Genomic DNA, 25,452 nt, shown 5'->3' on the forward strand with positions numbered 1-25,452 from the left:
CCAACCTTTGTGTCATTTGCAAATTTACTAACCCACCCTCAACCTCCTCATCCAAGTCATTTATAAAAACTACAAAGAGCAGAGGCCTGAGAACAGAGCCCTGCGGGACCCCACTCAACACTGACCTCCAGGCAGAATACTTTCCATAACAGTCAATCAACATCACTGTGGGTCTGGAGTCACGTGTAAACGAGACCAGGTAAGGACAATTGATTTCCTTCCCGAAAGGGAACCAGATTTTTTTAAAAGAGAATTGACAATGGCTACATGGTTGACCTTAGCGTGACTTTTTAACCTCAGAATTTATTGAATTCAATCATTTCACTGTGTGCTATAGTGGAATACAAACCAACAAGAGGGCAGGATCAGGATTACAAATCCACTAACATTACCACTTCACCAATGCCTCCCCCCTGAATGTGAAACATTAACTCCATTTTTCTCTCTCCACAGACACTACTTTGACCTGTTGAATATTTCCATCATTTTCTGTTATATTTCAAATTTCCAACATCATTGAGGTTGAAAAGTGTGGTGCTGGAAAAGCGCAGCAGGTCAGTCAGCATCCGAGGAACAGGAAAATCGACGTTTCGGGCATAAGTCCTTCTTCAGGAAACATCCGTGAGGTTTCATGTTTTGTTTATTGAGGAAGTCTGAAGAACTAAGCTGTGAAGTTCCTTTAAGTTTTGTCCACTTGCCCTTCCTGGTCTCTGGCTCACTGGATGACAAGCTGGAAGCCTGGTTGATCTCCCTCTCCTGGTGTCCTGTCATTCTGATTAATTATGGTGCCTCTCTCACTGTACTCCCCTCAACCCATGCTGCGCCACCACCCCAACTCCCCAACATCCCGCCATGCAGATCAGCTCACTCACGTCACTTGAACCCACAGGTTTTTTGAGTTTGGGGCTTGGTAAGACACAGTATTAAATTTCTGAGCAGTATCTCCTGGAGTGTACAATCTTTTGTGAAAACCACTTTGTCCTGACTGTAGTATGTTTTATTAGAAACTTTAATAATTTTCATTTCATTTTGCAATTGGAATGTATTGATCCAGGAACCATCACTCATCGAAAAGCATGTCTTACTAAATACGAATAAATTTTCTGGTCACTTCTCCATTCTGTCCCATACTCATAAACATACTGCTTTTACCCTGCTAATTGTAGCAGTCTTTCATCCTCTAAGTCCCCTTTTAGAAATGAACATTTAAGTATTAAACAATTGGGTATGGTTACAGCATCAAAATTCACTCAACATCTTTACATTTTACATCAGAGGTTAGCAGGTTGATAAAAATACCAACAGGCTCTTTGTCAACACATAAAGCCATCATCGCATGATGTTCATCATTCAGGAGTCATTTTCTCAGCATTAACACTGTTGTCTGTAGCAACAGTCAAATGACTGAAATGCATCCAACAACAATTCAAGAATGTTGCCATCTGTGTTCCAACACTGCCAGTGGCCCCCTGAAGAATGCCAGTCCCCTGTAATTAGAAAATCCTCCACTAGTGAGATACAGTGTAAAACACACACGCTCCGACTGCAAAATATTTCCAAATAAATTCAGATAGAAAACATTCATGGTTCAGCCAAAACTGAAAAGCTGAGTTGGAGGGGAGTAGAACTGTGGTAAGCAAGAAAAATGAATAACAAGGCAGCACCAAACTTTTAGCAGCAGCTTTGTCACAACTTAATAAAGATAACCACCTTCTTTTGATCAATCACCATGAAATCACAAAGATAGCTCCAGAACACTGCAGAGATTAACAGAGCATCAGATGATCAGAGCTGTTGCTTCAGCATCACTAACAGAGAAGAAAACTAGACTCTGATCCGGAACAGCAATAAATATCAGATATTGTATTTCACAATTGTTATTCCCAGCTGGACCTAACAGGATAACATCAGAGTCCCAACATTTCTGCTCCTTGGTTAAAGAGCAGCTATTTCATAAAGTAAAAAATGAGGTCTGCAGATGCTGGAGATCACAGCTGCAAATGTGTTGCTGGTCAAAGCACAGCAGGTTAGGTAGCATCTCAGGAATAGAGAATTCGACGTTTCGAGCATAAGCCCTTCATCAGGAATAAGAGAGAGAGCCAAGCAGGCTAAGATAAAAGGTAGGGAGGAGGGACTGGGGGGAGGGGCGATGGAGGTGGGATAGGTGGAAGGAGGTCAAGGTGAGGGTGATAGGCCGGAGTGGGGTGGGGACGGAGAGGTCAGGAAGAGGATTACAGGTTAGGAGGGCGGTGCTGAGTTGAGGGAACCGACTGAGACAAGGTGGGGGGGGAGGAGAAATGAGGAAACTGGAGAAATCTGAATTCATACCTTGTGGTTGGAGGGTTCCCAGGCGGAAGATGAGGCGCTCCTCCTCCAGCCGTCGTGTAGTTGTGTTCTGCTGGTGGAGGAGTCCAAGGACCTGCATGTCCTCGGTGGAGTGGGAGGGAGAGTTAAAGTGTTGAGCCACGGGGTGATTGGGTTGGTTGGTTCGGGCGGCCCGGAGGTGTTCTCTGAAGCGTTCCGCAAGTAAGCGGCCTGTCTCACCAATATAGAGGAGGCCACATCGGGTGCAGCGGATGCAATAGATGATGTGTGTGGAGGTACAGGTGAACTTGTGGCGGATATGGAAGGATCCCTTGGGGCCTTGGAGGGAAGTGAGTGTGGAGGTGTGGGCGCAAGTTTTACATTTCCTGCGGTTGCAGGGGAAGGTGCCGGGGGTGGAGGTTGGGTTGGTGGGGGGTGTAGATCTGACGAGGGAGTCACGAAGGGAGTGGTCCTTGCGGAACGCTGATAGGGGAGGGGAGGGAAATATATCCTTGGTGGTGGGGTCCGTTTGGAGGTGGCGGAAATGGCGGCGGATGATACGTTGTATGCGGAGGTTGGTGGGGTGGTAGGTGAGAACCAGTGGGGTTCTGTCTTGGTGGCGGTTGGAGGAGCGGGGCTCAAGGGCGGAGGAGCGGGAAGTGGAGGAGATGCGGTGGAGGGCATCGTCGATCACGTCTGGGGGGAATCTGCGGTCCTTGAAGAAGGAGGCCATCTGGGCTGTGCGGTGTTGGAATTGGTCCTCCTGGGAGCAGATGCGGCGGAGACGAAGGAATTGGGAATATGGAATGGCGTTTTTACAGGGGGCAGGGTGGGAGGAGGTGTAGTCCAGGTAGCTGTGGGAGTCAGTCGGTTTATAATAGAAGTCTGTGTTGAGTCGGTCGCCCGAGATAGAAATGGAAAGGTCTAGGAAGGGGAGGGAGGAGTCTGAGACAGTCCAGGTGAATTTCAGGTCGGGATGGAAGGTGTTAGTAAAGTTGATGAACTGTTCAACCTCCTCGTGGGAGCACGAGGCAGCGCCGATACAGTCATCGATGTAGCGGAGGAAAAGGTGGGGGGTGGTCTCAGACTCCTCCCTCCCCTTCCTAGACCTTTCCATTTCTATCTCTGGCGACCGACTCAACACAGACATCTATTATAAACCGACTGACTCCCACAGCTACCTGGACTACACCTCCTCCCACCCTGCCCCCTGTAAAAACGCCATCCCATATTCCCAATTCCTTCGTCTCCGCCGCATCTGCTCCCAGGAGGACCAATTCCAACACCGCACAGCCCAGATGGCCTCCTTCTTCAAGGACCGCAGATTCCCCCCAGACGTGATCGACGATGCCCTCCACCGCATCTCCTCCACTTCCTGCTCCTCCGCCCTTGAGCCCCGCTCCTCCAACCGCCACCAAGACAGAACCCCACTGGTTCTCACCTACCACCCCACCAACCTCCGCATACAACGTATCATCCGCCGCCATTTCCGCCACCTCCAAACGGACCCCACCACCAAGGATATATTTCCCTCCCCTCCCCTATCAGCGTTCCGCAAGGACCACTCCCTTCGTGACTCCCTCGTCAGATCCACACCCCCCACCAACCCAACCTCCACCCCCGGCACCTTCCCCTGCAACCGCAGGAAATGTAAAACTTGCGCCCACACCTCCACACTCACTTCCCTCCAAGGTCCCAAGGGATCCTTCCATATCCGCCACAAGTTCACCTGTACCTCCACACACATCTATTGCATCCGCTGCACCCGATGTGGCCTCCTCTATATTGGTGAGACAGGCCGCTTACTTGCGGAACGCTTCAGAGAACACCTCTGGGCCGCCCGAACCAACCAACCCAATCACCCCGTGGCTCAACACTTTAACTCTCCCTCCCACTCCACCGAGGACATGCAGGTCCTTGGACTCCTCCACCGGCAGAACACAACAACACGACGGCTGGAGGAGGAGCGCCTCATCTTCCGCCTGGGAACCCTCCAACCACAAGGTATGAATTCAGATTTCTCCAGTTTCCTCATTTCCCCTCCCCCCACCTTGTCTCAGTCGGTTCCCTCAACTCAGCACCGCCCTCCTAACCTGCAATCCTCTTCCTGACCTCTCCGCCCCCACCCCACTCCGGCCTATCACCCTCACCTTGACCTCCTTCCACCTATCCCACCTCCATCGCCCCTCCCCCCAGTCCCTCCTCCCTACCTTTTATCTTAGCCTGCTTGGCTCTCTCTCTTATTCCTGATGAAGGGCTTATGCTCGAAACGTCGAATTCTCTATTCCTGAGATGCTGCCTAACCTGCTGTGCTTTGACCAGCAACACATTTGCAGCTATTTCATAAAGCCTGGCTTTCAGCCTGGCCTTACTGCCTTCCTAAATCATCAGCTCAAGGATCAAACATTTTCCAGAACAACTGGACCCAGAGTTTTATTGGTTATCAAGACAAGCGGTTACATTGTTTACCACTTATTATCCAGGAGGAAACTACTCAAAGTTTGCTCATAAGCAATAAAACCACCAAATATCTCAAACATTCTGATTTGCCTGGACCTTTTAGTGGCCAATCACAGCCCCTGGTACTGATAACACAACTCCAAATCAGGACAACAGGACTCACTGCTCCTTTGTCAATGTTTCCAACGGGAATGACCAACTGTTTATAGCCTTCTTAATTCACATTCCAGCCCCGAAACTGGGGTAGACTTTGGAGGAATAAAAGATTAAAGATTGGGAACTGTGACATCAAGTGGTCACATGTGGTATATTGCCAGGTTTCACCACCAACGGCTGGGTCCTCCATTCTATTGGATTAAATTCAATGCCATCCTTCCCTGTTTCCCAGGATCTGGGAAAGGTGCCTGTTAAGTTGAGCCAGCAATGCCTTTGGGTTGTTGGAACCGTCAGGAGAATCAAGCTCCAATATTTGTTCTCCATATGCAAAGGCTGCACAGAAGCAAAGTGAGTGTATATGGATATAGAATTTTTTTTAATAAATATATTTTCGAAATATAAAAAAATTTGAGACAGCACTGACCAGTAAATTCCCGTCATGGCCCAACTCTGAAGTGAGGGTGAGCAAGAAGCTTCCGCTCGCTCTCAAACCAAACCAGCTGTCGATCACAGGCTTTCCACACTGCCCATCACTCTGCCCTTCCCCGCAGCACACCACCCACCATGTGCTTCCCAACTGCTGTGCTACTGCCCCTTCACTGATCCATTCAGGAACTTCCTGCAGAGTTGTCTTTGGTCATTATTTGTTACCCATCAGTTGAGAAACCTGACTGGCCTGCTTTCGAGAATCACTGTGTTAAATACAGCTCGGAAAGAAACCTGGATTTCTATGCGATAGACTCTTTCCAGAGACTAAGAAATAATGAGAGGAAGCTATTTGATCATTGCTACTATCCTGAACACATATAATTGGAGCATTTCAGTATCTCAAATTCGACACAGAGCAATCTCCTTCCGCTTGGCCAAGCACCACTCCACTACTGCCAGAATTTTCTAGTCACCCCATCCCGAAGTGTTCGCAAGTTTTCCAGAATTTACTTTGTAATTAGAGCATTCTACAGGGCTGGGGGATGTTGTGAAATCGCTCTTGCATTTTCCAGCAGCATGTGGAGATTGTGGGATTGAACTGGGTCCAGTCACCCCTAATACCAGCTCCTAAAGCAAGTTTGCTTTTGCAAGTCACCGAGGCTGGGTCAGCTGTAGAGTTTGCTGAATTATTATTTGTATGTCACTAAAACTGAAACACAACCACAAAGACAAACTGCGAATACGCTGACAACGTAGAGGGTGTGGCTTTCATTGGTTATACTCACATTATTTTGTATAAAAAATGGATCCTGTGTACAGATTATCCGAATATTGAATTATCCAGCAAGATTACAAGGTCCCGATGCTTGGCTAAGCTATGTTATCTGGCATTCAATAATCCAGAATTGGATTAACAGACGAAATACGCCCCACCCGTGTCCTTCAGATAATCGAGGTTTCTCTGTATACTTCTGTAACAGCCAATTTCATTTAAACTTCAAGTCCTAACTTTTAGCCAAAAAATCCAACCTCCTTGTCATATGCTACCCACCCACCACTGAAGCTTAACCACCCGAGGTGTTTGATAGAATTTATTATTAGGACTTTCTTGGTGCCTCAGATACATGTAAGTATTGTTTTGTAAATGTAAGAAATATAGAACGTAGAACATAGTAGTACAGCGCAGTACAGGCCCTTCAGCCCTTAATGTTGCGCTGACCTGTGAAACCAATCTGAAGGCCATCTAACCTGCACTATTTAATTTTCATCCTTATGTCTATTCAATGGCCATCACCATCCGAGGGAAAGTAGTGAATTTTTGAACTCCTCCAGAATAACTGTCTTTCTTAGAGCGTCATATGTTTGATCTATTTTCAATGCTCTTATCCACCTATCAGAATTAGTTTGTTTGATCTTTTCAAACTCTATGTACGTTTGACCAGGTTTCCTCCTTAGATTCCTAAACATTATCTCTAGGCTTCTGGCACTAGATCATATGCACTTACGATGGCTTTTTTCGCCTTATTATACTCCCCAGATACCTCCAATGATAGTTATGCAAATATGTCACTAGCTCTACCTACCAACTTTGTTTGGATCAACAATACCTGCATGGTCACCAGCCATTTCATTTGGTTAGCAACTTGCTCAAATGAAATGAAAAAAGCTTCGACAGTCAATTCTGCGATAATACATCTTCCTTTAACGCAAATCATTAATGCAATTGATTAATAGGGAATGCTGTTTCTAATGTGCGAACTTCTAAAATGTGTGTTGGTTATAATGCGATTAGATTGCACTTAAATCTAAGTGTTATTTGCATTGCACAATTGTTGTTTAGAGCAGAGTCACACAGGAACGTGACTATCGCGTTATAGAAGAAGTGACTGCACATCCGTCTTGTCGAACTTAGGCAATGAATAGAATAAAATCCCTACAGTAAGGAAACAGGCCCTCCAGCCCAACAAGTCCACACTGGCCCTCCGAAGAGTAACCCACCCAGACCCATTTCCACTAAATTTATTCCTAACCTATACATCCTTGAACACAATGGACAATTTAGGATGGCCAATTTACCTAAGCTGCACATCTTTGGATCGTGGGAAAAAACTGCAGCACCCAGAGGAAACCCACGCAGATATAGAGAGAACATGCAAACTCCACATAGACTATCGCCTGAGGTGGGAATCCAACCCTGATCCTGGTGCTGTGAGGCAGTAGTATTAACCATGGCTTGAGCTTATTTGAATAGATCCCCACCAGGCCTAGTGCTACAATGGGATTGCTCTCCATCACTGTCCTCATCATTATTCTACCTTTCAATTCTACCTCTGCCATTTTGAGACAACTTTGAGTTTTCAATTCGAATCTCTAGTTCAAAAACTCTTTCTTCTGCTAGGGCCATTCCTCTCCTTTCTCTTCCCTCTGCTTTCAATCATAACTCAAACTGTTTCATTTCCCTTTTTCTTTCTTCTTGTTCTGCCAGGAATTTTCTCAATATGTGAAGACTGCATAGAATTGAACTGCTCTAGTGACTATGTTCGTACATAAAGATGTTTTATGAACAAAGTATATTTTTGAGATAAAAAGTTTAAGTGGTGCACGATGAAACACCAGCTCAGCTCCACCAGCTGTATTTGCACATTTGGGGAGGGAGTTACCAGGCTCAGTGACTCCAGATTGTGAGATGACGAGAGACAGTGAATCTCACTCCCTTTAAAATATTACTGTGTACAAGTTGATCCCTTACATTTTGACTAAAGTAGGTCGACTTATACATGAGTATGTACGGTAATATGTTCTCAATTGCAATTAAGGATAATCAATAAATGCTGGTGCAATCAACAACACCCACGTCCCATGAACAAAAAATGTAGTGACAGGAACCAGGTGAAAGAGAATTCTGACCACTAACAAAAAAACTGGAGGGTTCAGACATAACCACAAGAGGCAGACAGACTTGATCAGGTTTTCTTCTCCACCCTCAGCCTGCATTGACCATTTGCCAGCACGTGTCCCTCACTGTAGTGTGCATATTACTCTGAGATGGAGCTGACAAATTAGATTCTGTGCTGAATAAAACTGGAGGGCTAAATGTTGAAGTACATGACAGATCCTGCTGGAAGCAGGGATGAAATATAAACAGGCCCACAGCTGGTGGTTATGCAATACTCCTTACAAAGATCACTTTAGCTGCTCTTCAAAGAGAGGGAAAAAAATAAGTTATTATCCACACCATCTCTGAACACTGATCTATTCTTTACTTTAGTTACATTTAGTTCAGAATAATAATTCCAATAATATTAATAATGAAACAAATGGACTGATCTTGGTATTTCAATGCCAGCCTCTCCCCTTCTCAAGCAAGTCAATTTATCCTGACCTTGGTGTTTCTAACCACAATTGTTTCAAATATGTTGATGTTCAAACTTGGAGTCTCTGCTCATCTCAACTGATGTCATTTGTGCTGTACCTCCAGATGAGATTCTGTATGATACTCAGTAAATCCTAGCACAATCCATTCTGCGCTGCTGGTGGACACTATTTATAAAATCTCAGTGAGTACAGCACAGTGTGCAGGAGGTTACACTGGCTATAGAGGTCCAGCTATGTGTGGGTATGTAGAGGGTCTTTCTGGACCCGGGGTGAGGCAGGTTCACAGAGCTTGATATCTCCATAATCAAAGAGGCTGCTATTCAACTGGAAGAACAGCTAGTTCCTTGAGGTTATTTCTTCATTTAGCAGTTTTTTTCAAAGATTCTCCTGGGAAGTTGTCCCTAATTACCTTCGAACAGATTGGATCTCTAGGCTATTTCAGAATGCAAATTGCTGCTGTTAAACAATGGCCTTCTCAAGTGGAGTTTAAGGTGATTAGTTCATACTCAGTCTGGAAAGGGGACATTCCTCGGTAATGTGCAGCATTGTTTGTCTCTCCACAAATGCATAAGGGGTTTGGAAACAGAATATCTGGATACACAATGTACAGATTTGTACATACGAATGATTAATTCTGATCTCTGCATGTAAAAAAATGGAATATATACAATGTAAGGCATCACCAATTGTATAGCTATCAAAATAAGTTCATGAATAAAGTATATTTTTTAAATAAAATCAAATAAGGAGTTTGGAAGTCACTGAAGCACTCTAGCATCAGAATGATTGATGTTCCCTGAACTCTGCACATTGTCTGTCAGTGCTGCGGCCCTGTGGTAGTGGGCCAGCATGGCCATCACCTTTCCCAACACGGTCATCACCTTTCCCAGCACGGTCATCACCTTTCCCAGCACGGTCATCACCTTTCCCAGCACGGTCATCACCTTTCCCAGCATGGTCATCGCTTTTCCCAACACAGCCATCACCTTTCCCAGCATAACCATCACCTTTCCCAGCTCAGCTATACCTTTCCCAGCACAGCCACTACCTTTCCCAGCACAGCCAGCACTTTTCCCAGCACAGCCAGCACTTTTCCCAGCACGGTCATCACCTTTCCCAGCACGGTCATCACCTTTCCCAGCACGGTCATCACCTTTCCCAGCACTGCTGTTGGTGTGGCAAGGGAACATGGAAGCTGAATGTTAACTGTTGACCCCAGAAAAGACTCAAGGAGCTCAAAAGGGATTACAGGTTGGAGAACCGTCAAGAAGTTCTTTATCCACAGAGCTGTTCAGAAGGCAACAGAGAGATGGAGAAAACTGTCCAAATACCAGAACCTACTCTGCTGCAGATGGTAGGGTTGACGTCACTAAGAGTCTCCAGGAGGTGAACGGCCAGCAAGCCTTGCTCTTTGTCTCAGAGGCCTCCAAGATAATCTTCCTGTCCAGGGTCCACTCCATGGAACAGGATAAGAAGTGCTCACGTTCCTTCTCCAGATGGTGCACACGGAGAGCTCCATGCTCAGCAGTCTGAAGGAAGAAGATGGCTCAGTGATGTCATCTTAGTTTGACATCCTGAGGATCAACAAATCCTTTTATGCCAGTCTGTATGACATGAAGCCCACAGGCTGTTCGGCCACCTGGTTATTACTGTCCTCCGTCCTGGAGGTCTTCGACGACAGCATGCGGGAGAGACTGGACCATCTGCTATTACTGGATGAGCTGACGTGCCTGAAACGTCAATTCTCCTGCTCCTTGGATGCTGCCTGACCTGCTGCGCTTTTCCAGCAACACATTTTTGAGCTGACCAAAGCCCTCAAGCTCTCAGAAAAGAATAAAATTCCTGAAAGCAATTACTGCTGAGTTGTATTCAGCTCTGTGGGATATGATTGGCCAGGATCTGCAGGAGGTGTATGACAATTGCTTCTGCCAGTTGGCAATTGTAAATCATTGAGGAAAGGTATCATCACCCTCATCTAGAAGAGGAAGGGAGAGAGAGAGGAAATTAATAATTGGCGACCAATTTCACTGCTGACTGCAGATTACGAAATCCAGTTAAAATCATTGCCAACTGGGTCAGGTCTGCTCTGAGATACGATAGCCTCTGTGCAGGTCAGGGGGGTGGATGGCTGTCTCATCAGCCTGGACCAGGAGAATACCTTCAACATCTGGTCATCAGATACTCTCGTTGTTGTATGTGGCAAGGTCTGGCCAGTTCCCTGAGCCTGCACCACTGCAGTCAGCCAAACCATTTTTCACTTCATCTGAAGGTCGGAGTGGGACAGTGTCCGCAGGCTGAGATGCCTCAATTCCATGGAATGCCCAAGTAGTTGGACCATTTGGATCACCCGTTCCTTGTGGAAAAATTTGCAAAGAAAGCACCTTTCACCACAATCCATCGGGAAGTGGTCGGCACATAGTGTCCTCAAGACCCTGCAGGAAAGGAAGAGGATGGATCCTATTACATGGTTCCCTGAACTGACTGTCAATCATTTGGCAGAAAGCCTCATCACCAGAACTTCCTAACAAGCACCAAGACATCGTTTGGCACTACCTGTGTGATCCTTCATGTATGCCCGGTCGGTCTTCGCCACCAAACGCTGCCCTTGAAGTGGCTGCGGGGCAGGTAAAGACCGTCACACATCTCTTTCTGGAATGGGCCTTTGCAAAGGAAGTCTGGAGACAGAGAGACAGTGTTTTTTAATTGAAATTTGTCCCGAACAGCTCTGTGACGTGGGACTCTGTGCTCCATGGTCTGTTCCCCTGAATGGACTCCGAGACAGGACGACCATCGACTCAGTGAAAGTTGCTCTTTCGTCTTCCAAAAACGTGTTGTCTTCCAGTGCAAAGAGTTGACCTTGACTGAGTGTTGCAGACTGGCACATTCCAAGGTCCAGGACCACGTGCTGAGGGATGCACTGAAGCTTGGGGCAGCTGCCACCAAGGCCCGGTGGGGAAAGACCACCATCTAAGGTCTTTCTGCTGAAGTTAAATGGGGGTCCATTCAGCTAGTGGACCCTCTCTTTGCCTCACACTGAATGGAAATAATGTGTTGCATGAGCACAAAATGCTTTTGTTTTTGCAAATGCAGAGAAGCCCTGAGGAATGTCAAAATTCCATTGATTTGTTTGGTTTTCTCTGCAAAGAAATGTTTTAGAACCTTCTCCCCGTGTCTGCGTGGGTTTCCTCCGGGTGCTCCGGTTTCCTCCCACAGTCCAAAGATATGCGGGTCAGGTGAATTGGCCATGCTAAATTGCCCATAGTGTTTGGTGAAGGGGTAAGTGTAGGAGTATGGGTGGGTTGCGCTTCGGCAGGTCGGTGTGGACTTGTTGGGCCGAAGGGCCTGTTTCCACACTGTAAGTAATCTAATCTAATCTTTGTAAGTACTGATAGATGATTTTTATAAATAATGTATATTTTTGCAATTAAAACAAAATCAAGGTCCCCACTGTGGAGGTTTGCTCACAGGGATCTTGGCTTGCCCTGAACCTGATTAGCCATCGCCATGACCATGGTCATACAGAGCCTGATTGTGACTTTCCATGTTTCTTATTCCTTGACCCGAGTGATGTCGGCCGGTGGGTCTTGCTCAAAAAGGTTCCTCCATGTGGGGCACTTATTTGGAACATTGACAGAAGGTGAAATGACCATTATGGAGTCGGTAGGGGAGAATGTAGTACAAATGGTTTTAAACTAGCTTGTGGATTTTTCTCAGTCGGTGACTGTATGGAATGAACAGGAAGCCGGAGAGGAAGAGGACAATGCGGGGAACTGGTTCCATTTAGGGCTTTAAAGCACAGTCTCCAACCAAATCACCCTCCCAAAGCTCAGCTCCCATTGCACCGGGTGAAGAATTACATCTTTGAGTGGAATGCTGACCATGCCTGGCCTTTCTATCGAGCAGGGAATGAGATTAAAATCCAAACCAGTGTACGGGAGAGCTCTGCAACAACTTGTTCCTCCGTATTCTGCTGAATCACTGCAACCAGTCCTCACTAATCTTCACAGCATCCCTAACACACTCAGTAACCATGGAACCTGAATTCCTCATTTAAAAGGTGTCGTGCTGGGGGTTCCACTGAGTGAACAGCCTGGAAAGCAGTCTCAGAGTTGAGGGTTCAATTGCTATCCCTCACCTGTGGACAATGTTTCTCCCATAGATATGATTCATTTTACATAAAGTTGTTTTGCTGCAGTGTTTCAGCTGTTGGCTTCGAAGATTTCAGCAGTTTTGAAAGCAGCAATTCTCAGATTCTGTGTATTTTAGACACAGGCTTTCCTAGATTTTACGAAGGACAACATCCACGAAGGTTAGCAATTCTCAAGCTGCAACACTAGCTAGAAAATAAAACATCTAAATTGCATCAACATTCGCTCAGCACTGACCCTCCAACAGAGTGGGGCTCCCTCAGCACTGACCCTCTGAAAGTGCAGCACTCCATCTGTACTGACCCTCTGACAATGCAGCACTCCCTCAGTAGTGACCCTCCAAACTATCAAACTAACAGTTGAAAATGTATTGTGCCAGATCTTCTTTAATGTCATATTTTGTATACAGGTGACACTGGTTAGGTCAGCATTTACTATTCAACTTTGACTGTCCTTCAGGTAGTGCTGACAAGTTCTGTATTTGAGTACAATTATCAAGTTATTTCATTTTAAAGAACCAACTCCCCATTGCTGTGGGTCTGGAGTCACATGTAGGCCAGATGAGGTAAGGACAGCAGCTTATTTCCCTGAAGAGTGTTAGTGAACAGATGGTTTTGTATGAAGTAGTGTTAATGTATGGTACTCATTACTGATGTTAGTTAATTATTCTGGACAGAACTTAAAAGCCCCAATGTCACAGTAACATCTGAATGTCACATCTCCAAGGCCAGCTCCCTCCACTACAATTAAGCTACTATCCCCATGGAGACTTTAATTTTCACAAGCTGCACTGGAAATTAAAATATATTTCAGTCAATATGTTACTGTCTGGAGCTCTCTTAGCAGTTTAACAAATATTTGATAATCACTACAGCAACATGAAGACTGGATTATAGATAACTAGCTGATTCAAGTCAGGTACAAGTTAAAAAAGGAGATTAGACTAGACAATCCAGCGAGCATGAAGGGAGTCACCTGATGATGCTTATGTCTGAAATACATCACAGTGGGTAGTGTTTTCATCCACAGGAATTTGTTTAAATAACATCAAAGGCTTTACTGATGGCTAATCTGGTAAAGCATGATGAACTGAACCGTACAAATGAGGAAGAGCCCTGTTCTCTCTGAATGAAGCAAACTTAACCAATACCACTCGGCAAAAAAGTTTGGAACTGAAAATTTATCAATCTGCAATTCTCACCCACTGGCTCAGCAAAACCCTGAGACACAAGAGGATGACAGGAAGTTCAGGATTGGAACTCTGTGCTGATATCGCCACTGTATAAACAGCAAGTCAATATCAATCAAATAGACTCATTTCCTTCTTCATCCCTGCCATGTGAGGTGTGCTGGCTAGGCCAGCATTTACTGCTCATCCCTCATTACCCCTTGGGGGAGTAGTATTAAGTTAGTTTCTTTACCTGCTGCAGTCTCCATAGACAGTGATAGACTGGCAGTGCTATTAGAGAAGGAGTTAATGGTTTTTGACCCAATACTGATGAAGGAACAGCAATGTAATTCCTAGTCAGAATGGTGTGAGCTTCACATTGGTGAAGTACTGAAGCCAGCCAGAACTGTAACTCAGCTTGAGACTGATCTTCAGAACATACAGAACAAAACAGAATCACAGAATCCCTAAAGTGCGGAAACAGGCCCTCCGGCCCAACAAGTCCATACCAACCCAACAAAGAGTATCCCACCCAGACCCATTCCCCTATCCTATTTCTTTATATTTACTCCTGTCTAATGTACCTAACCTACAAATCCCTGAACATGATGGGCAATTTAGCATGACCAATTCACCTAACCTGTACATCTTTGTACAGAGGGAGGAAACTGGAGCATGTGGAGAAAACCCAAGCTATTATGGGGAGAGGGTGCAAACTCCACACTAACAGTCGCCCGAGGCTGGAATCAAACCCGGATCCCTGGTGCTGCGATGACCACTGAGCCATCGTGCTCAAAATTTAAAGTGCATCAAAGACTTGATACAGATCCTATGAGCCAGTTAGCTGGCCAGAGTATATTATAAGTAAGTATATGATAAATAGATTATTTTTCTCATAAACAGCTGAATCATCCAGACCAAGAAAACAGTTTTTCTTGGTTGCTACTTTCTCAGTTTGTTACTATGATCCATGGTGTTAACACACACTGGGGAAAAGGAATGGGCAATGAATAGGGCTCTGACTACCAATCTATGCAGAAATCCCCCTCTAAATGGGCAAGTGTGATGTTCCAACTCAGCATCAATGAACTTCACAATCCAATATCCAATTGAAAAGTCTCAGACATGAAGAATGGCTACTGAGGTAGTGAGGTGGAACCAACACCTGTCGAACATTTGACAACCTTGGATTCATAACTGTTTTGGAAATATATAACTACGGTGGAAAACTTATTAAGAAAATAATAGATGCCAGAATATAAAGCATACATTGCTGACACAAACCAAACTGATTAAAAAATCAAGGAGCTCAAAATGGGGAAACCAATTCAAAACATGTTCAACTAAACTGCTCCAATTGTCCAATTGACTTGATTCAGCAATGGGATGTTATTAATCATGCATTCTGTTCTATAATGGTGTATGCTCAAAAATTCAGCGTGATGTTTACTGAAATGGCACAGCTGGCTAATGTGTCATGGGATCAGAAAACTGGTTTCATTTCAGATAGTCTGTGTCACCGTGAGCACAATATTGGAATCAGATTTATTTTGCTCAAACTTCCTGGAGTAACAGCAGATCAGTATAGTTTAACCCTTTCATGTCCTTATTGTACTTCTATGTTTTTGACACTGACCAACTTTTTTGATGTACAACACACAATACATTCCTGATATTGAATTTATATTTTGGAGCTTGGAAAATGAAAATAAAGTATACTTATGGAACCACGATCTGCTTTGAATTTGTAAAAAATCATATTTTCTAATTTTCCTCCACCTATGTACAGTGAAATTACATAAATCAAACAGATACATATCAATCTGAACACAAAGACAGAATATATTTTAAATGGAGGGACATTGGGAAGTGTGAATGTACAAAAGGTTCTCAGAGGTCCTTTTACATCAGTCAATTGAAGTAGTCAGGAAGGTGGGGCAAACAAGTAAGGTTTGGGTTCAGACATAGGGGTGTCCTACTGCAATTCTATAGGGTCTTGATGAGACCAAACCTGGAGTATTGTGTGCCATTTTGGACTCCATACCTAAGAAAGGGTATACCTGCCATAGAAGCAGTGCAGTGGAGGATGGCTAGGCCAATACCAGATGGCAGGACCATCCTAAGAATAAAGATTGGTTTGATTGGACTTGTATTTACTAGTTTAGAAGAATGAGAGGGGTTCCGATTGAAATGCAGAAAACTGTAATAGGGCTGGACAGACTAGACACAGGGAAAGTGAGTAATATCAAAACAGATATTAAAAAGGAAGTGAGACGTCAAAGTGAACACAGGCTCCTGAAGAATGAGGGTGGGAAATAATAATAGGAAATGGCAGACGAGTTGAATAAGTACTTTACATCAATATTTGCAATAGAATTCCAAAATTACTAAAGATTCTAGAAACAAATAGATAAGGCACCAGCCTCTGAAGCCAGGGGATTGTGGTTTCAAGTCCCATCTGGAGTGTCTGATTTTTAAGCCTGGTCTTCATTGCTGATCTTAGTCCAATGTCAACTTCATCTTCAATCCACATTCTCATCTCCCTATGTCAAAATCCCCACGTCTGTATTGGGTTGATGGTAAATAGTGTTCAATGGGAACTTGGACAAGGTAATTGGAAAATCGCAAGATTTGGGGCAGCATGGTGGCTCAGTGGTTATCACTGCTGCCTCACAGCACCAGGAACCCAGGTTCAATCCCCGCGTCGGGCAACTGTCTGCACGGAGTTTGCACATTCTCCCTGTGACTGCATGGGTTTCCTCCAGGTGCTCCAGTTTCCTCCCACAATCCAAAGATTTGCAGTTCAGGTGAATTGAACATGCTAAATTGCCCATAATGCTAGGTGCATTGGTCAGGGGCAAATATAGGGTAGGGGAATGGTTCTGGCAGGGTTACTCTTCGGAGGGTCAGTGTGAACTTCTTGGACCGAAGGGCCTTTTTTCATACTGTAGGGAATCTAATCTAATCTAATCTCATCAAAAGGAAAAAAGAAAATAAATATAATAACTATCACTAGAGAAAACCACTTGGGAAACTAATGGGGTTAAAGACTGCTAGGTATCCTGGATCTGATGGGATACATCCGAGAATATTAAAGGAAATCGCTAAAAGAGATAGTGTGTGCACTGATAGTAATTTGCCAGGAACCCTTTGATTCTGGAAAGTGCCAGAGAATTGGAAAACCACCAAAGTAACACTTTTATGTAAAAGATGAGACCAAAATATGGTGACTATAGGCCAGTTGGCTTAACATCTGTTATTAGGAAACTGTTGAGTTTATTATAAAAAATGCAACAGCAGAGCATTTTAAAATAAATACTATGATCAAGCAGAAAGAACATGGCTTCATGATGAAAATATCAGGCCTGACAAATTTACTGGGATTCTTTGAGGAGGTGACAAGCAGGATAGATATAGGGGATGCAGTGGATGTAATCTATTTGGATTTTCAGAGGGTGTTTGATAATATACCACACATTGGGCTGCTTACTAAGAGTAGTGTTCTTGATTAGTGGTGCTGAAAAAGCACAGCAGTTCAGACAGCATCCGAGGAGCAGTAAAATAGACTGCAAAAGCCATTCATTAGGAATACAGCTTAATACTAAGGAATACTAAGAGTACTACATTAGCCTGGATAGAGGATTGGGCAACTGATACAACACAGAGAGTTGAGATAAGGGGGCATTTTCAGGATGGCACCATATAACTTATGGTGTGCCACAGGAATCAATGTTGGGACCATAATTATTTACAATGTCTATTAATGACTTGGATGAGGAAAGTGAATGCACTACAGCAACATTTGCAAATGGGTGGGAAGGCAAATGGTGAAAATGACACAAAGAATCTGCACAGGAATATAGACGGGTCAGTGGAGCTAGTTTTGAGAAGATGTGTAGCTCAGGTTGAGGCTCTGGATGTAGGTTTGCTCACTGAGCTGGAAGGTTCATTTTCAGACGTTTTGTCACCATTCTAGGTAACATCAACAAGGAGCCTCTGGATGAAGCAGTGGTGGCATGGCCCACTTTTATGTATGTGCTTAGGTTTCCTTGGTTTGATTATGTCATTTCCTGTGGTGGCAGCATTTCCTGTGGTGATGTAATTTCCTGTCCTTTTTCTCAGGGGGTGATTAGTGCACTTTGGCAGGAAGATTAGAAGAGTAGAATATTTTTATAGAGTGGTACAGCATGTAAACAGACTTTTCAATCCAATTCATCCACACCAAACACATTTCCCAAACTAAACTTGTCCCACTTGTGTTTGGCCCATATCCCTCTAACTTTTCCATTCATGTACCTATCCAAATGTCTTTTAAAATGTAACTGTACCACGTCCTCTGGCAGTTCATTCCACAAACAAACCATCCTGTGTGTGAAAAATATGCCCCTCAGGTCCCTTTTAAATCTTTCTCCTTTCATCTTAAAAATATGCCCCCTAGTTTTGAACTCTCTCACCCTAGGGAAAAGGCCTTTGCTAATCACTTTATCAATGTCCCTTATGATTTTATAAACGTCAATAGGGATACCTCTAACTTCCTACATTCCAGTGAAAAAAGTCCCAGCCTATCCAACCTCTCCTTATAATTCAACTCCTCCAGTCCCAGCAACATCCTGATAAATTCTTTCTGAACCGTCTCCAATTCAACCATGTCCTTCCATAGCAGAATGACCTTTAAATCGAGGAAGACTGCAGAGAGCTACAGAGCAGGCGGACTGAGAAGTCCTCATACACCACGTGTAGGAAGTTCTTGCTATAACTGTACAAGGTGCTGGAGAGATCTCAACTGGAGTAATATGAGCTATTTTTAATTCTCTTATTTAAGAAAATATTTTATTTCATTGGAGGTAGTTCAGAGAAAGTTCAGTAGGATGATCCCCAATGTGCATAGATATCTTATGAGCAAAGGTTTAATAGATTGAGACTCTACTCGAGATTATAAGAATGAGAGGTGATCTCTTTGAAACATAACAGATTGTTAAGGGACTTGATAGGCTAAATGCTGAGGGGATATAACCTCTAATGGGAGAGTCTAAAACTAGAGGGCATAGTCTCAGAATAAAGGTACACCAATTCAAGACTGAGATGAGGAGAAATTTCTTTTCTCAGAGGGTTGAGAATCTTTGGAACTCCAAAAAGCTGTGGGAGCAGAGTCCTTGTGTATTTTTAAAGCGGAGGTAGATAGATTCTGATCATGTAAGGAATCAAGGGTTCCAATGAAAGGGCAGGATGATGGATGTGAGGGATCAGTCATGATCTGATTGAATGGCGGAGCAAGCTCAGGGGGCCAAACGGTCTATTCCTACTTATTAAAAATTTATTATTTAAAGGGATGAGGGGATACTGGCTGGGCTGCATTAATTGTCCACACTTAATTGCCGAGAGGGCAGTTAAGAGCCAACCACTTTCCTGTGGATCTGGAATCACATGTCGGCCAGACCAGGTAAGGATGGCAGATTCCTCCCCTAAAGGACATTGGTGAACCAGATGGCAGTTTCCAACAATCAACAATGGATTTATGGTCATCATTAGACTCTTAATTCCAATTTATTTTTCTTTTTTATTCAATTCAAATTCATTATCTGGGTCTCTGAATTAACAGTGCAGCAATAACATCACTAAGCCATTGCCTTCTGTTCCTGTTTCTTATTTCTTAAGTGGTCTTATGGAATCACAAAAAGCTAGCACCCAAATACCATGAATATTTTGAGGTGACTCAAGAATAAAAGCAGGTAGGTATTAGTAAGTTTTGAGAAGATTTGTAGCTCAGGTTGAGGTTCTGGATTTATGTTTGTTCACTGAACTGGAGGGTTTGTTTTCAGGCATGCCGCAGTAGAGGGAATACCAGTGGGGAACTTCAAACTAGCATCTATAGGAAAACAACACATATGGACCAAATATTGAACTACAGAAGCAATCATGCCAACAGTCACAAGTGAAGTTGCATTAGAACATTATTTCAAGGAGCCACACCACACTGCAGCACAGAGGAACTACGCAGAGCAGAGGAAAATCACCTATACAGTGTGTTAAAAAAGAACGGGTACCCACTGAACACAGAACACCAATTTCTCAGCAACAAACCCAAACAAGCAGACAAAACATGTCCAGAAACCCTAGCCACTCTCACCTATACCAAAGACATCTTGGAAATGACTGCCAGACTCCTTGGCATCATGGTAGCCCACAAACCCACCAACACACTAAAACAGCACCTAATGAACTTGAAAGACTCTATATAGACAACAAGCAAAACTAACGTCATTTACGAAATACTGTGCATGAACTGTAACAAACACTACACTGGACAAACAGGCAGAAAACTAGCCAGTAGGATACATGAACATCAACTGGCCACAAAAAGACATGACCCACTCTCACTAGTATGCTTACATACAGATGAGGAAGGACATCACTTTGACTGGGACAACACATCCACCCTAGGACAAGCCAAACAAAGACACGCACGAGAATTCCTCGAAGCATGGCATTCCAGCCAGAACATTATTAATAAACATATTGACTCGGATCCCATTTGTCACCCCTGACAAAAAGAACAGGAAAGATATCACTATAGGAATTTATATCACCAGAGGAAATGGAATCCCAAACATGTAAATAGAAAGCGAGCTACACTTTGTGGGCAGCACGGTGGCAGTGGTTAGCACTGCTGCCTCACAGCACCTGAGACCCGGGTTCAATTCCTGCCTCAGGCGACTGACTGTGTGGAGTTTGCACATTCTCCCCGTGTCTGCGTGGGTTTCCTCCGGGTGCTCCGTTTTCCTCCCACAGTCCAAAGATGTGCGGGTCAGGTAAATTGGCCATGCTAAAATTCCCGTAGTGTTAGATAAGGGGTAAATGTAGGGGTATGGGTGGGTTGCGCTTCGGTGGGTCGGTGTGGACTTGTTGGGCCGAAGGGCCTGTTTCCACACTGTAAGTAATCTAATCTAAAAAAAAACCACCAGTGCTTCATCCGGAGGCACACTGAAGATGTTACCTAGTATGGTAACGAAACATCTGAAAACACACCTTCCAGCTCAGCAAACAAACCTACATCCAGCATGGAGATATTGCTAAAACTATACAAGGCAATAGTCAGATCACAGCAGGAATACTGTGAACAGTTTTAGGCCCCTTATCTAAGGAATGTATACTACCGTTGGAGGAGATACAGAGAAGGCTCAATAATCTGATACTGATATGAAAGTCATGAAAGGTGCTATGTAAATGCAAGTATTGTTTTCATAGAAAAGGTTTAGTTCCAGGTTATCATTGATGTAGGTCTCACTACATGACAGACACAGTTTAGTAACATCAAGTTGGCCATGATTCTGAACTTGCTGTTTTAATATTGTGAAGACGATTCAGCATCCTAGTCTGTCCTGCTGCTTAGACAATCTGTGACTGAACAAACAACAGCCACCAGCATCTTATACATTCCCCCAGCGACACCCCCTGCAGAGAAACTTGAAAACACAGTTCAAGAAGGAAGCAAATTCAAACCTTCCACTGACAACAGCTTAAGCTCAGTCACGTTACAGCACAAGCTTCACTGATGCTGCTAAAATATAAACATTTCTAATGTGTATGCAAAGTAGGAATACATTTCACTACAAAATGCCTTTTGGCAATGTCAGCAACTGTGGTACGTTTGAAGGGTGAAGAAAAAATCTATGTAGATTAAACATGACCATTACTGCTCTCCAGTTATTAATCTTATTGACTTGAGGATATCGCTTGAAGCCATCTTTCACCATTTCACATGATACCCTCAGGTTACTGGCATGCTGCTATTGGAAAATTATCTGACTGTTGCTTCACTATTTCTTGATCACTATTTTTCCATTTTGCTAAACTAACTTAAATTCTATTAACTTCATAGACACAATTTCGGAGTTTGTGACAATATTATCAAATGGACAAACCAGCATCTTAGTTCAGGTTGGCCAGTTACTGGCCAGTATTTCTGTGGGTTATTTGTACACAACATAGAGTCATACAGCACAGAAACAGGCCCTTCAGTCCAACTCGTACATGCCAAGCAGGTTTCCTAAACTGTAATTACTTCCATTTGCCTGCATTTGGCACATATCCCCCTAAGCCTTTTCTACTGATGTAGCTGTCCAAATGTCTTTTAAATATTGTAATTGCACCTACCTCTACTACTTCCTCTGGCAATGTGTTATATGTGTGCACCATCCTCGGTGTGAAAAAATTAGTAAGGTTCCTTTTAAATCTTTCTTTTCTCACCTAAACTATGCTGTCTAGTTTTTGACTCCCTTATTCTTGGGAAAAGGCCTTAGATAGTCACCTTATCTATGCCTCTTGTGATTTTATAAACCCTTATAAGGTCAGCCCTCAGTCTGCCATGCTCTGGGAAAAAGGTCCCAGGCTATCCAGCCATTCCTTATTATTCAAACCCTTCAGTCTCAGTAATATCCTTGTAAATCTTGTCCGCATCCTTCCCAGTTTAATAACATCCTTCTTATTGCAGGACAACCAGAATTGTACACAGTATTCCAAAAGTGGCTTCACCAATGTACTATACAACCTCAACATGGCATCCCAACTCCTATACTCAATTCCCTGATCAAGGTAGGCAAGTATATCAAACACTTTCTTTGTCATGATGTCTACCTGTGACTCCACTTTCAAGGAACAATGTACCTGTATCCCTAGGTTTCTTTATTGAACAACATTCCCCAAGACTCTAGCATTAACTGTCTAAATCCTGCTCTGGTTTGTTTTATCAAAATGCAACATCTTGCACTTATCTAGATTAAACTCCATCTATTATTCCTCAGCCAGTGGTCCATCTGATTAAGATCTCATTGTACTCTGAGATAATGTTCCTCATTGTCCACTACACCAGCATATTTTGGTGTTATCTGCAAACTCAGACTGCATTCAGAAATCATGCAGTGTGGAAAATGGTCTGACTACACTCATTATTCCTCAATGTTTGTTTCATCAAATCAGTTTCCTTTAGATGTTGCTTTTCTCTGTTCATTGCCAATGTCCACTTTCCCAGTGTTACCCCCAAAAGCAGTGACCGGATGTGATGCAGCAAAGTCCATGGATTCAGTTTGTCAAAATTGCAGTTTTTAATCAAAGCTACCACACTTTCAACATTCAGATAAATGTGTTGCTTTGGATACGGTCCTTTTCCCTGTTGTCATGTCGAGGTCAGATCACATCCCAAGTCAAGTCCAGTCATTATCAGATCCGCCTGTCAGGGCTGTTTCACACTGATGCTAGTTTAAATACATTCCGATGGACACATCACACAAACTTGAGAAATGATTCCTTCCATACGCCCAAAACACATTGGCTCTGACCCTGGGGCTCGGCATTAGGTCACAGATACCTGTGAGTTATTTCACCTCAAATGATTTGCTACTCTCACCCAATTCTGCCTTGAGACAGCTTGTGCAGACAAATAAACAGGAAAGGGTTATTTGTAGAAATCTGTAAATAGAACCATTTCCGGAGAGTGACGGGATCACACGGTGTACCTGAACAAGGTCACGGAGCTGAGAGCCCGGAGAGCAGATTACACAGGGCTCTGAGTCTACATCCCGGGCCAGAGACAACTCCAGGTGGTCACATTCCCCACCCACCCACCCACACCCACACCCACAGGCTCTGAGGGTCAGTGTGGTCTTGCCTCTCCCTCAGGGCCCTGCCCTAAACACGGGATTCCGCTGCTCACCTGAACTTTGGGAATCTCTTCTCAGCTTCGCTCCGGCTTTATCTCCCTCACTCTTGGATTTCTTTTTCTTCCTCCCGGACAGCCGGAGCCAGCTCAGAGCCCGCCGCAGAGAGCCCGGCTTGGACTTTCTCTTCCTTTGTATAGCCGCCTCTGACTCCGAGGGGTCATCCATCAGACTGGCCGAACGGTCGCAACGCTCCCGGAGCCGCCCCCTTGATCCCAGTCCCCGATCCCTGAGCCGCTGGAGTTGACGCTGAACGGGATTCACTCGCTGTCGGTAACTCTCTCCCAAACTAAAGGCGAGCTGTAACTCCCAACAGTTTCCACATCGAAGAGCTTTCTGGAAACATTAACTTCAATCCCGCACCACAGCGAAACCACGCAGCATTTTCTCAGCCAGAAAGTATTTCAACAGTCGCTACACAATTCCTGTCTTGCTTGACAGCTCATGCTGCTGCTGCCTTCAGTAAAACACAGAGAGAGTATGGCCCAGGACCCAGCCACAATCTGCAGCAGCTTCTCAACAAGGCAATGTCATAACACCTGGAGAGACCAGGCCCACATCTCCCGGAGCAGGGAATGGCAGTGCAGGCTGGCTGACTCACATTAATCCCGCATCATCCTGCAAATTGAACCATGGCTTTAACTCCACCCTGAAGCGACAGTCAATGCCGGTTAATATTAGAAATCTGGAGAATTCACCATTTCACTGCATCTTTTTTCTCCTGGGTAGCTGCAGGCTGGAGATATAGGAGAGTCCTGAAAGTTCCTCTGCTGGTCGCCACAGCTTCCAGAGGCGAACAAACCAGTCCCGGACTGTCAGCCACTCCTTGCACTGGGAAGTACTGAGGAATATTACCATGCAATCTGACACTCCTCCACTGCAAGCCTTTATAGATCTACCCACCCTCTTTCTTTGAACAGAAAGGACAATAAAAGGTAGGAGTTGCCAAACCACACAAGACTTTAGCAATGAAATATTGTAACACTGGGAATGAGATGAGTGCCACATTGAGTTAATTCTGTGCAGAAGGCTGCTACAAACCTAAATAGTTTCTCCTTAGCAGCACAGTTAACCTTTGCCCTGTTGAACAGAACTGCTGTCGTCACATGAACACAAAGAATAACGAGCAGAAACAGTTCTTTAATTTCGTAACCTATGCAAAGTCAATCCTTTGTGCTGTTACTGCTAAACTACTGTGTCTAAAGTCCTATGACACTCCAATAACCTGTTCAATCATATGAACCCAGTGATGAAGTCCAGAATTCCAGTGTGAATTTTTGAGTATCATTTCTGAATGATTCTGTTTAATTCATAACAGTGTCACTAACTTGGGTTTTGTTCAGCACCAGGTTTAATGTTGATTCTTTGTGTTTCCACTGCCTGCTCCAGTTCCAACAAGGCAAGATGCACCTGATCGTTAGGAGATCGCTCTTTGAAATCCTCCGAGGCTAAAATGTTTGGAATTGTTGAAACATTTTGCTGTTAGTTGTAGGTGGTCAGTGGCTCGGATGATTTCTGGACAGTGATTGAGTTGGTGTATGTGAAAATGATCTGAGTCATCAGGTCACAGTTTGAAGCCAATCTGTGCAAAGTCCACTTCAGGAGGTTATTCTGAGAGCAAATCAAATATGGAGTGACTCTTTCAAATATTCCTAAAGATTATTCCCAGCATGAAAATTGACTGAACCACCTGGTGGAA

The 25,452-nt window shown here is 44.1% G+C and overlaps 1 protein-coding gene across 1 annotated transcript in view; it reads right to left on the minus strand.

Moving 5' to 3' along the window:
• LOC132829841 (uncharacterized protein KIAA1522-like) overlaps positions 1 to 24,558 on the minus strand; it is a 196,969-nt gene extending 172,411 nt beyond the window's left edge. Inside the window, exon 1 of the mRNA XM_060847219.1 lies at positions 23,750 to 24,558. Within this exon, the coding sequence (XP_060703202.1) occupies positions 23,750 to 23,921 (172 nt within the window). The 5' untranslated portion in view covers positions 23,922 to 24,558. The remainder of the gene's footprint in view (positions 1 to 23,749) is intronic.
• Positions 24,559 to 25,452: the final 894 nt, after the last annotated feature.

This window comes from Hemiscyllium ocellatum, chromosome 30, assembly GCF_020745735.1.
Source record: "Hemiscyllium ocellatum isolate sHemOce1 chromosome 30, sHemOce1.pat.X.cur, whole genome shotgun sequence".
Lineage (NCBI taxonomy): Eukaryota > Metazoa > Chordata > Chondrichthyes > Orectolobiformes > Hemiscylliidae > Hemiscyllium > Hemiscyllium ocellatum.